This window comes from Macaca mulatta, chromosome 5 (genome assembly GCF_049350105.2).
Source record: "Macaca mulatta isolate MMU2019108-1 chromosome 5, T2T-MMU8v2.0, whole genome shotgun sequence".
In the NCBI taxonomy this organism is placed as follows: domain Eukaryota; kingdom Metazoa; phylum Chordata; class Mammalia; order Primates; family Cercopithecidae; genus Macaca; species Macaca mulatta.
Window position 1 is genome coordinate 57,550,871 of NC_133410.1, and position 13,567 is coordinate 57,564,437.

General features: G+C 40.8%; 1 protein-coding gene across 1 annotated transcript in view; it reads right to left on the reverse strand.

Moving 5' to 3' along the window:
• Positions 1-13,567, reverse strand: part of FAM47E (family with sequence similarity 47 member E) — a 32,419-nt gene that overhangs the window by 18,083 nt on the left and 769 nt on the right. Inside the window, exons 2-3 of the mRNA XM_015138495.3 lie at positions 8,974-9,319; positions 1,307-1,446 (exon numbers count right to left, since the gene is read on the reverse strand). Of these exons, the coding sequence (XP_014993981.3) occupies positions 1,307-1,446; positions 8,974-9,319 (486 nt within the window). The remainder of the gene's footprint in view (positions 1-1,306; positions 1,447-8,973; positions 9,320-13,567) is intronic.

A 13,567-nucleotide genomic window follows, 5' to 3' on the forward strand; every position in this document is an offset into this window, starting at 1 on the left:
AATGTCCTAAGAGTAGAGTTCCTCTCACCTTGTGTCTTCCCCTAAAAAACATATACAATGTAATGCAGTGGATTCTCTCTAAATCCACCTCCATGTAGGTAATGTGTGTGACCAACAAAGCTCTACATGGCCCCCACAAAACACACTGACCTGGTCCACACCCCTCTAAGTGTCTGGGTACTGTGGATAGGCTGCTCTCTAGTTCACCATACTCTTCAGCACCCATCAGTGAGGTCTTTAATTTCAAAAGTCATATGTAGGCCTGACCCAGTGGCTCATGCCTGTAATCTCCACACTTTGGAAGGCAGAGGTGGGCAGATCACTTGAGGCCAGGAGTTCAAGACTAGACTGGCCAACATGAGGAAACCTCATCTCTACCAAAAACACAAAGATTAGCCAGGTGTGGTGGTGAGCACCTATAGTCCCAGTTACTTGGAAGGCTGAGGCATAAGAATCGCTGGAACCCAAGAGGTAGAGGTTGCAGTGAGCCAAGATGGTGCCACTGCTCTCCAGCCTGGGTGACAGAGCAAAACTCTGTCTCAAAAACAAACAAAAAAACATGTGTATCCCAAATCTATTTGTGTCCAGTATGCTTATCACTGCATTTATGTTATTTAATTAAATATTATATTGACTGGGGAATCAAGAATGTGTTACAAAAGGGAGATGCTTTCGTTAAGCTTAATGCTTTGAGAAGTGTCAATGAAGGTAGTATTACAGGTATGGTTTAAGAAAAAAAGATGGGTGGAAACTCCAAGCAGTAGACCTATACTCAGAAAAAAGGCTTAGGTCAGGCATGGTGGTACATACCTGAAGTCCTAGCTGTTCAGGAGGCTGAGGTAGGAGGATCATTTGAGTCCAGAACTCAAGGCTGCAGTGAGTTGTGATCTCTTCACTGCCCTCTAGCCGTAACATTTCTTGGGGTACAAAGGATGAAACCCCAAAACTATGGTGCTTTGGTATGCTGAGCACTTTTAAATTAAAGGAAATTGGAAAGCTGTAGAAGCTGCCTCAAAATCAAGGATTTTCTGACTTTCACTGTTTCTACCCCTCAAGCATAGGGAGGGACTCTCTCTGGAATTTCCTTATAGACACCTGTGTCTGCATCGTTGCTGGATAAATCACATCCATTGAAGAAATAAGCACTATTTAGAGTGGTACCTAGGACTCCTTTCCCTCTTCCTTGGGAACTTAGTTATATTTTCTTCATTAGAATTATTCTAAAGATGAGAAACTTTAAGAAGGTAATTCCTAGAATGTTTCATCAGGTGACAGCAATGATCAAAGGGTTAAGAACAATACTCACGGTCCCAGGTAGACTTGGGTAGAACGTTTTTTAAAAAGCTTTGTGGGTTCTTTCATTCCTTTCCTGGTGTCCTGACAATAAGCCCATGTGTCCTCCAGCTTCCGGTCAGGATCGAGCACTTCCAGCACCTTTAATAAGAGCTACAAACAGAAAATAGTCTTAGAGGAGAAGAAAAATGTGCTGAAGAAGGGAGTCCCCATTCTACAACAAAACAGACACACTTGCCCTTCACTTTTCCTTTTCAACCCATCAGTACTGTTCACCAACTTCCATACCAAGTATTATGCTGGGTGCTATGGATAGATTAGGACCATATCGCAAAAGACATAATCTCAAATGTTAAAATCCTGAAAGATGATAATCCCTTAAGTCTAAAATCCTCAAAATCGCAATCCCAAAAATTAAAATTCCAAAACTATAATTCTGGAAAAAAAATTGTAAAAAAAATTATTTTAAAGGCACTTAAATTTTTAAATGGAGATTTATTTGAGAAATGTAAAAATGAGAGAACACTTCATTGGCCATTTTACACAATGAATTGGGCAAAAACAATATACATATTTTTGCAAGCATAAACAGTCAGGTATACTAGCAAAAGTCACATGGGTATAATATGGGCAGGGAAACCATATTCATAAAGAAATAGCTCAAAAAGTGATATGTATAAATGCATATCACTATGTTTGGCAATTGTGTGCACTCTGCTTTATAATTTCAGTCATCTGAAATACAGCAATGTACAACCTAAGCCTTTTGACAAAATCAATCAAAAAGCATGATGGGGCCAGGCACAGTGGCTAAGACATATAATCTCAGTGCTCTGGGAAGCTGACGCAGGAAGATGGCATGAGGCCAGGAGCTTGAGACCAGCCTGGGCAACACAGCAAGATCCCTGTCTCTATTTAAAAAAAATTTAAATTAGCCAGGCGTGATGGTGCACTCCTGTAATCCTAGATACTTGGAGGCTAAGGTAAGAGGATCCCTTGAGCTCAGGAGTTTGAGGTAAGAGTGAACTATAATTGCACCACTGCACTCCAGCTTGGGCAACAGAATGAGAACCTGTCTCAAAATCACAAGCAAAAAACAACCATTGTGGGACACCACTCTATGCGCAGTTACCCAAAGAACCAAGATATCAAGAAATATTATCTTTCACAAATACAGATGAACAAAAAGGACATCTCTTCATTCATTGATGAAGTTTCAATGTTGTTATGTAAATCCACAATGCTTACACACAAAGTCAGTGTTGTGACAATGCATTTTCATGAAGTCAAATTTGCAAAAAATGCATGAAATGAATTAGAACTCTATAAAAGTTTTTACACAATGTGTATCTCCAGCATTAAAATTGATGCAAAGATGAAACACATAATATAGTGAATTGTAAAAAATAACACTTACAATTTAAAATAGTGTGGGGGGCACTAAAAAAAAGCTAATAAGGAAATTCAACATGTTAAAAACATGTATGAGATAGATTATGGGCAATTACACAGAGGTAGCCCATAAGAACTGGCAGGCATTTATGATCGTTAACTATATTTTGAAGACTTGCATCATAGTAAATAGTTGCTTTTTTTCTTTTAGGGCTCTCCTTGGAGAATACGTTCATATTCATTTTCTACATGCACTGCTCTTTTTAAAATTATTCTGTGATTCAATATATACTCACATGAGTATTCCCTATTACATTTTCCCCTTTTCTGTGCCATACTTCTATGTTGTTCTGGGTATAGGGAAATCCATTCCACACGTGCTCATATACAGACACCAAAGTTGGCAGAAACAATACTGATGATTCAATAGCAACAACATCTTATCTTATGTATCCTATAATTATTTTTGAACTAGTCAGTAAAATCACGATCTCTTCGGGCAGATGCAGCTTTATTAAACGCTCCTGGAATTTCAGCAGCTGTAAGGAATGCTAATGCAAACAAATGACACTTTTTTCATGTTTAGTTTTTTCCTTTAAAAAAACCTTTTTATTTTATCTTTTAATTTTTTATTATAGATTCAGGGGGTACATGTGCAGGTATGTTACATGAGTATGTTGTGTAATACTGGGGTTTGGATTTCTAGTGAACCCGTCACCCAAATAGTGAACATAGTACCCCATAGGTAGTTTTTTAATCCTCAACACCTTCCCAACCCCCCTTTTTGGAGGCCCCAGTGTCTATTCTCTCCATCTTTATGACCATGTATACCCATTGTTAAGCTCCCACTTATAAGTGAGAACACATGGTATTTGATTTTCTGATTCTGAGTTATTTCACTTCAGATAATGGCCTCCAGTTCCATCCACGTTGCTACAATAGACATGATTTCATTCTTTTTATGGCTGCATAGTATTCTGTGGTGTATACATACCACATTATCTTTACCCAATCCATCATTGATGGACACTTAGGTTGATTTCATGACTTTGCTATTGTAATAGTGTTGTGATAAATGTATGAGTGAAGGTGTCTTTTTGATAAAACAATTTCTTTTCCTTTGGGTAGATACCCAGTAGTGGAAATGCTGGGTTGAATGGTAGTTCTATTTTTAGCTCCTTGAGAAATTTCCATCTTGTTTTCCACAGAGGTTGAGCTAACTTACATTCCCATCAACAGTGTATAAGCATCCTCTTTTCTCTGCATCCTTGCCAATATCTGTTATTTTATTTCAATAATAGCTATTCTGACTGATATGAGATGGTATCTCATTGTGGTTTTAATCGGCTTTTCTCTGATGATGAGTGATGTTGAGCACTTCTTCATATGTTTGTTGGCTGCTTGTATGTCTTCTTTTGAGAAGTGGCTGTTCATGTCCTTTGTGTGAAAAAAAAATATATATATATATTTTTTTATATATATATATATTTTATATATATATTTTTATATATATATATATTTTTTTTTTCTTTTTTTGAGACAGGGTCTCACACTCTGTCACCCAGGCTGAAGTGCAATGGTGCAATCACTGTAGCCTTAAACCTCCTGGGGAGACTTCCCAGCTTTGCCTATTTTTTAATGGAATTGTTTTTTCTTGTTGAATTGTTTAAGTTCCTTATAAATTCTAGACATTAGTCCATTGTCACATGTATAGTTTACAAATATTTTCTCCCATTCAGCAGGCTGTCTGTTTACTGTATTGATAGTTTCTTTTGCAGTGCAAAGTTCTTTAGCTTAATTTTCATTTGTCTATTTTTGTTTTTGTTGCATTTGTTTTTGAGGTCTTAGTCATAAATTCTTTGCCTCAGTCAATGTCCAGAAGAGTTTTTTGTAGGTTTTCTTCTAGAATTTGTATAGCTTCAGGTCTTACATTTAAGTCTTTAGTCCATCTTGAGTTAATTTTTGTATATGGTGAGACAAGGGAACACAGTTTCACTCTTCTGCATATAGCTAGCCAGTTTTCCCAGCACCATTTATTGAATAGGGTGTCCTTTTTCCATTGTTTGTTTTTCTCAAGTTTGTCAAAGATCAGCTGGTTGTAGGTGTGTGGCTTTAATTCTGGGTTCTCTATTCTGTTCCATTAATCTATGGGCATGTTTTTGTATCCATATTATGCTGTTTTGATTACTGTAGCCTTGCAGTATAGTTTGAAGTTGGGTAACATGATGACTCCAGCTTTGTTCTTTTTGCTTAGGATTAATTTGGCTAATCAGACACTTTTTTGATTCTGTATGAATTTTAGAATTGTTTTTTCTAATTATTTGAAAAATTATGTTGGTAATTTTATAGGAATGGCAGTGAATCTGTAGATTGCTTTGGATAGTATGGTCATTTTAACACATTGATTCTTCCTTTACATGAACATGGAATGTTTTTCTATTTGTTAGCATCATTTATGATTTCTTTCATCAGTGTTTTGTAGTTCCCCTTGTGGAGGTCTTTCACTTCCTTCGTTAAATGTATTCCTAGGTATTTTAGTTTTTTGTGGCAATTGTAAATGATACTGAGTTCTTGTTTCTCAGCTTCAGTATTGATAATGTATAGAGACACAACTGATTTTTTAACATTAATTTTGTATCCTGAAACTTTACTGAAGTCGTTTATCAAGTCTAGAAGTCTTTTGGATGAATCTTTAAGGTTTTCTGGGTGTAGGATCATGAAATGATTCATTTTTAAACTCAAGTTTCTGCCATTGCCTAATCACATGGCCAATCCATTCATCTGAATTTCTGCCACATGTGTTGGACTACATGAAAAAAAAAAAAACTTTATTGATAACTCTTTCAGGTTCACTTTTAGAAGCTTTGATTACACTTAATTCCAAACCTGTCATTTTGGTTTGGGAGTGCAAAGACATCCATTTTCTTCTGCACAGTCCACCAAATCTCCAAATAAGTGATTATAAAATACTTCATTTGTTTCCAGTCATTAACATATAAAGAAGCAGATAAGTTTTAGAATTTCCAGATCCAACAGGGGCATGAATTGTATATCATTGATTTTAAAAAGTGGGGACAGTCTTGAAAGTGCCATCCAATAGCCAAAGTGAAACATGCACTAGTTTTTCTATGTTAGATTTAGTGGTAAATATAAGAAGTCTATCTTTCTTGACAGTCAAATCTTTAACCAAGAATAGTTCACCATTTTAGATGGTTATAACACTGGAGGAATCTCAATATCAGCAAATGTCTGGTTCAGAAGGTTGCTGAGCTTGTCAAATTCTTTTAATTCTCTGACAAAGGGTGTCACATGCTTGAAGGCAAGGATGGTGTTATATGTGAAGGGGCATAAATTATACACAATCAAATAATTTGGCAGAGGAGAGCTCTTGTATTTTTCACCTGCATTTTCACTTACTCTATGATCTTTGAAGCACTGAAACACTGAGGGCAGATCTTCCCGACCTGCTCCACTCAGACTCACATACTAATCTCCTCTGGAGACATCCTCACAGACACATCCAAAATAACACTTTACCATGTTTCTGGGAATTCCTTAATCCAGTCAAACTGACATCTAAAATTAAGTCCACAAGTCCACCTCTTGTCAGGTTGGCACTCATACTCATCTCCTTAAACCATATTTAATTTCCAAATAAAGACAATAGCAAGGTAATAGGTCCACCTACCACGATGCAACTATCCAGCATACAACCAAAAACACACTAATCCCTTCCCCAGAATTTGGCTTTCAGGATTTCAACATTCAGGAATTTAATCTTTCAGGATTGTGATTTGTGGGATTTTAGACTTTGGAGATCTCAACATTCACGATTATGAGATTGGGGACTATGTCTTTTGGGATTATAATCAGCACCACTTGGATAAACCTCCCATCACCTAGACACTGAGTATACAGCTTTTTACTAAAGTTCTACTTCCTATAGAATAGAATATGTCTCTGGGCCTACCCCAGTCCCCAAACGCCCCACTAAGTGAAGCACCTCTAAAGGATTTCTGTGGTTTTTGACTGCCCACTATCTACTTTCCCTCTCATGAATATCTGGATTTTTCCTTGGAGAACCACCTCTCTGCTCTCAACCTGTATGGTCTGAATTAGCCCGACCCCAACCTCACTCCTAACGCAGAACAATCAGAACCACAGTGACTGACTCTGGAATAGACACATGATTGAAGTTGGATCCATGAAAATTAGGCTATCGAATTTTTCTGGGATCACGTAAAAAGGTGTGTTCTCTTTCTGCTGGGGTTGCTAAATGGGTAGGGCTTAAACTTGGATCTTCTGATGACCACCTTAGCACCATAAGAGATCCTGCTTCAGCAGAAAGCCAACACATGTACTTGGGGAGGTCACACATGGAAATAAGCACCACAATCCCAAGCCATGCCCATGTGCCATCTGAGATGTGGAAATAATCTCTTTGTCAGGGACTCAGAAGCTCTGGCCTGCAGGAGGCAGTGAAGGAAAGCCCCAGAGAGAAATTAACTGATCAGCTATTCTAGCTGTCCTTTCTGTAGACTTCTTTGCCACTGATCATTTATTTATTCATTCATTCAAAATTATTTATTGCCATAGGACAGGTATTGGTGGTACACAGTGAAAGACACAAATAAAGTCCCTGCCCTTATAAGCTTTCATTGTAGGAGGAGCTCAGTGGTGGCAAGTGCTACAGTGAAAAGTAGGGCACGGTAAGGAGTAGAGTGTGAGGGTGGAAGGGAAGTGCTATTTTATACAGGCCTCTCCAATTAGGAGACATTTGAGCATCGATCTAAAGGGAGTGAAGGAGTAAGCCAAGCAGCCATCTGGAGCAAGTGTTCCAGGCACCAGAACAGAGAGCTGAATTGGACATGCTCATACTGTCCATGGAGCAGCCAGGGAGGCCAGAGTGGTTGGAGTGGCAGGAGCAGGGGTGAAGTTGGAGGGGGAGCAGAACAGGGGTACTGTGGAGAGCAGAATGCCAAGGCCTTTCAGACCCCGACAAGAACTCTGGCTTTCTCTGAGAGAGAAGGGGACACTGGAGGGCTCTGAACAGATTTGCCTTTCTGAACCATCGTCCTCTCTGTGTAGAATACAGGTTGCAGGGATGGGGATGGAGTTGCAGTCACTGCTAGCTCCCTGCCCAATATCCATTCTACCTTTTTTCTTTAAACCCAGTAGAACCTGGGTTTTTCTCAGGTTCAACGCCCAACTCTGAAACTCCATTTGCTAGACTCCCTAGCAACTAGGAGTAGTCAGATGAAAGAGATGTTTACTGGGAAAACTATTATTTGCCTAATTAAAAGAGTCAGCTTGGCCGGGCGCGGTGGCTCACGCCTGTAATCCCAGCACTTTGGGAGGCCAAGGCGGGCGGATCACAAGGTCAGGAGATCGAGACCATCCTGGCTAACACTGTGAAACCCCGTCTCTACTAAAAATGCAAAAAATTAGCCGGGCGAGGCGGCGGGCGCCTGTAGTCCCAGCTACTCGGGAGGCTGAGGCAGGAGAATGGCGTGAACCCGGGAGGCGGAGCTTGCAGTGAGCCCAGATCACGCCACTGCACTCCAGCCTGGGCGACTAAGCGAGACTCTGTCTCAAAAAAAATAAAAAATAAAAAATAAAAATAAAAGAGTCAGCCGGCATGCATCCTTTAACCTTTGTCCCTTCCCTCTTCTTGTCTGAAATACAGACTCGATGCCTGGAAGCATGGAAGCCACTTTGAGATACAAAGACAAGAGATGCATATTAAGGATACAGAGCTAAAAGTCAGGAGAGGCCTGGGACATGGGTCACATCACAGAGCTGCTGCTGTCCAGCCCTAGTCTGGACCATTAGGTGGATTTTCCCCACGACCTTTCCGGTCTCATTCTTTCCACCTGTTAGTAAGTACCTAAGGGCACCTCTTAATAACAGGCTAAAGTGACAAAAATAAGACTAGACAATTCCCTCTCACTGTTTCCTCCCCCCAAAAAGTCACAATGCAAAGTACAGTAGATGGGTAGAAATTATGGGGAACAGAAGTCAGACGTTTCGGTTTGTGGCATCTTTGTAAGTTGAAGGGCTTCATAGGAAGCAAAGAGAGCAGTGTGCATGTTGCTGCTGGTTGTGTTTTCTGGGAGCAGAGGACAGAAGGCTGCTCTGAGGCCCACAAGTACTCGTGCCCTGGGGGAGACATTCATTGCTCCTCTTATAAATATATGTCACCCTCTCATGGGGACTCCCTAGACATTTAAATAGAATTATTTGCAAGGCCCCAGTGAAGCCCCTCCCACAAACCCTAGGACACATCACCTCGACAGGCATAGCTTCTTCCAGATTCGGGTAGAGCGCCAAGGGATGTGGGGTCAGGTGGGCCTCCACGTCCTCCAGGAATGCCTTCTGAGCCTGCTGGGCTGGCGAGAGCTTGGAAAGCAGGTCTGCTTCCTTGGGCAGCTTGATCTGTCTCTTCTTTGGGGCCAATTGGGGAGCTCTGTGATAAATCTGGGGCAGAAAGCCCTCCACAGGGACCTGAGTCACCAGACCAGTGCAAGACGGGCTGCCCTTCCTGAAGTCATCCAGCCTCTTTCTTAGAAATACCAGCTGCTGGCTGTTCAGGGAAGTGGGGAACTTCAGCGCATTCTTGTGCTTTGTGAAACATCTGAAAGGTAGATAAATTCTCTTTGTACCTAGAATACGACGTGCCTGTTCATATTAACCACAGGACTTGGGTGGGAGAAGGAGGTAGTAAAAAGGCTGGTCTCCAGCTTTTGGGGTGGGGGGTAGGGGAAGAGGGATTCACTAGAGAAGCTGGAGTTAATCATATTCCTAGTTCATAGCACAGAATCGCTGCTCTGTACAAGACCCCTCTCCTGCTTTCTTGTCTATTTTATCCCCACAGTGCAGTCTCACTGGTCTCCCTTGCAAAAGCAAAACTGTTCTAGTGGGTTTGGAATATATCCTTTGTTTGTACACTTCCTTGAAATTCTGAAGCATCCTTTTGTGTGCATGCACTATTAATTTATGTAAATGGCACTATTCTGTTTCTTGTTTACCAAGCACTATATTTTAAAGACCCTTCCATGTCACTCTATATAAATCTAATTCATTATTCCAACTGCTGCCACCACACTTCTTCTCTCCATTCACTTTGTGAAGGACACTCAAGTTGCTGCCTTTCCCAAGGACCCTCTCCCTTCACTAAAAGGGACAGAGTGCAGTGGGGTGGGAAGAACCTGGATCCCACTGACAACTCAGCCCCTAAATAGCTGAATGGCCTTGGCTCTTCATATAACCTCTGTGGATTCCCCCTAAACTTAGGGGATCAAAGGTTGCAAAATGGCTGTCCATGGCTACATCGGGCCAATAAACCTGTCATTTGGTCCTCCTTATGTTTTAATAAAAATCATAATAGCTAACATAAATTGAGAATTTTCAATATAACAGACACTTTCTAAGTGCTTTACACATACCAGCATATTTAAATCTCATAACAACCCTATGAATTAGGTATGAGTATTATTCCCATTTACAGATAAGAAAATTGAGCACAAAGAAGTTAAAAAGCAAAACAAACACTTGTCGAAGGTCACACAGCTAATAAGTGGTAGAGCTGGGAGTTTAACCCAGGTAGTGCAGCTCCATAAAAAGGTGCTTAATCACTCTACTAGTTTCTGATAAATAAAAATGTTCACATAAATAACCAGGAAAAACAGCTGCTCTTGAAAAGCCAGATTTTTCAAGATCTGTGAACAATAGGTCCACTTTTCCAAGGAGCCACAATTGGTATATTTGTTGCCCACTTGAGACAAACCACCTGCTCTCTCATTCACAACCTCCACCTCTCCCTACCGCCATATATATAGCTGCTTCACTCAGCCTCCTTATCCACCAGCCCCCTGCTAGCATTGAGCAGTTAGGGCACAGAGATGAGATGGAAGAGACAGATGGGCAAACAGGAAGGAAAATAGAACCAGCTCCCAAATAACCTAACACAACCAGCGAACACCAAAGTCACAATTTGGAATCTGAGCATCTCATTATCCCCACATACTACAATGCCTTAGTCAGATATTTCTAGAATCTCAGTGTCCTTGAAGCCTCTTCCACCTTCAGATCCCTTTAATCTATAATGTCTTTATACACCAAATCTAATCCTTGCTACACCCATTGCTACAAAGTGTTTTTAAGAGATTCCAGCCTGACCCCAATTATTTTCTAGTGAGTCCTAGAAACTTCTTACTTGCTGCATAGATGTGTATGTGTTGTTTTAAGGGCTTAACCCAACTCTACTGTGAAAATCTAGATGAAAGGACACAAAAAGATGAACTTAACAAAAAGTTACTCTCTGCATTTAACAAATCACTCTTAAATAGCTAAATGGCAGAAAGATGTTGAAATTACATCTAATCATAAGATTGATGACCCATTCAGCATTACCTATTAGTAAGTAACTCTCCATATTAAATGTCTTTACAAAGTTCATTTTATGCATATTTACAGCTAACTCATGCACCCAAGCACTTCACAAAATCAAATCTGAGAACAAATATTTTTGTTTAAGTACAGCCATACAACTCAAAATGGGGAATGTATGTGGCAGTGAGCTGAAACCTCATAGAATGTTAGAACTGGCAGAGATCCTGAGAGAAATCCAGTCTACTTTCTTCACTCGTCTTTTTCTTTCTGTTTTTTTTTTTTTTTTTTTTTTTTTTCAAGACAGGGTCTCACTCTGTTGCTCAGGCTAGCATGCAGTGGCAATTATAACTCAATAGCTCACTGCAGCCTCAAACTCCTGGGCTCAAGGGATCCTCCAATCTCAGTCCCCCAAATGGTTGGGACTACAGGTGTGTGCCACCATGCCTAGCTAAATTTTTAAATTGTTTTTGTAGAGAGAGGAGACAGGGTCTTGCTATGTTGCCCAGGCTGGTCTCAAACTTTGGGCTCAAGCGATCCTCCTGCCTCCACTTCCCAAAGTGTTGGGATTACAGGCATGAGCCACGTTCCTCATTTCTTTCCTTTTTTTTTTTTTTTTTTTTTTGAGACAGGGTTCTGCTGTTGCCCAGGCTGGAGTGCAATGGTGTGATCTTGGCTTCCTGCAACCTCTGCCTCTCAGACTCAAGTGATCCTCCCACCTCAGCCTCTTGAGTAGCTGGGACTACAGGCATGTGCCACCATGCCTGGCTACCACTTTCCTCTTTTCAATAAGGAAACTAAGTTCCAAGAGGAGAGTGAGGCAACAAGGGTAGAGGGAGGGCTTTCCTCTCCCCCACACGGCCTCTCATAGTTAATAAGCTTACCACTCTGCATTATGTTAGGTTCAGGAAAAATCTTGCTTGGCCCATAAAATAAAATTGAAAACAATTTTTCTAAATATTTACTGTTTTCACAGACATTAGTACATGATATGTGGATATTTCCCTCTTTAAGAATTGCAACAGGATACTGGGCTTGTATCCTAAAGAAATGAAAACGTATGTTCTTAGAAAATTCTGTATACAAATGTCGATAGCAGCTTTCTACGTAATAGCCCAAAAACTGTACTGTCCAAAACAACCTGAATATCCTCCAACAAGTGAATGGATAAACAAACTGTGGTACATCCACACCAAGGAACACTACCCAGCAACAAAAATGAACTATTGATACACACAACTTGGATGGATCTCGGGGGCTGTATGATGAGTGAAAAAGAACCAGTCTCAAATAGTTACATACCATATTATTCTATTTATCTAACATTCTCAAAAGAACTAACTTACAGAAATGGAGAGCAGTTTACTGATCGCCAAGGCTGGGGTGGGAAAGGAAGTGACAGTAAAGGGGTAGTACTAAGCATTCCTTTGTGGGGATGAAACAGTTTTGTATCTTGATGTATACATATGACCAAATGTTACAGAACTGTATACACACACACCTGAGTGCAAGAGCTGATAAAATCCAAGTAAGGTCTATAGTTCAATTAGCATATTCTGCCAATGACGTTTCCTGGTTTGGCAATGTGCTATCATTATGTAAAATGGTACCACTGTACGCAGCTAGGGGAAGCGTACATGGGAACTCTGTACTATTTCTGCAACTTCTTGTGAGTCTACAGTTATTTCAAAACAAAGTTTTTTAAATGGAGGGAAAAGCTTCCCAAAGAAGCTCTTATGAATAACTGCTAGAAACAACTATGAATAATTGCTAACATGTACACAATACATTCTATGTGCCAGTGACAAGTTTACATGTGCTATCTCCATTAATCCTCACAACAATCTTAGAAAGCTGATTCCCAAGTTATTGCCCCATTTTATAGTTAGGAAAGTGAGCCCAGAAGGAGCAACCAACTTGCCTAAGTTGCCTAAGTCTCCAAACAAGAGGAGAACCAGCCTTCAACGCAAGCCTTTCTGATTCTAGACTTTGGAATCTTCACCACCACATCGTGCTGTCTCCAAGAGAGACGAATTCCATTCTCAAAAGATTCTCAAGGAGTCGGCAAAGGCAAAAACATTCTTGTTCCTGCTGTGAGGCTACCACAACCGTACAAAGTGTTAGCAGACCTCCCTAGTACCCCAGGCGCTCCCTCAACCTTGGGCTCCGTTTGGTCACAGCCGCCATCTGGATGCCAAAGGCTCCAGGGGCAACAGATGCCTAACACCGGATACAGGACCCCAGGCGCCCCGGGGCATCTGACGAACAGTTGGTTGGCTAGGCCGGAGAAGGGTGGGTGGTTAGCAGGAGGGCTCAGAGTCCTGGGCTAAACCAGCCTCCGCAGCGGACCCTGCGGCCATCACTTTCCCCTCAGAAATGGAGATATTAGTCTACATCCCTGGGGGCGTGCGTGAGAGGCGGGGGTTGCAAGGATGACAGGAGGAAAAATCCTTTGCGAAGAGCAGCACCGAGCGCTGGTTATCTCAGCATATTA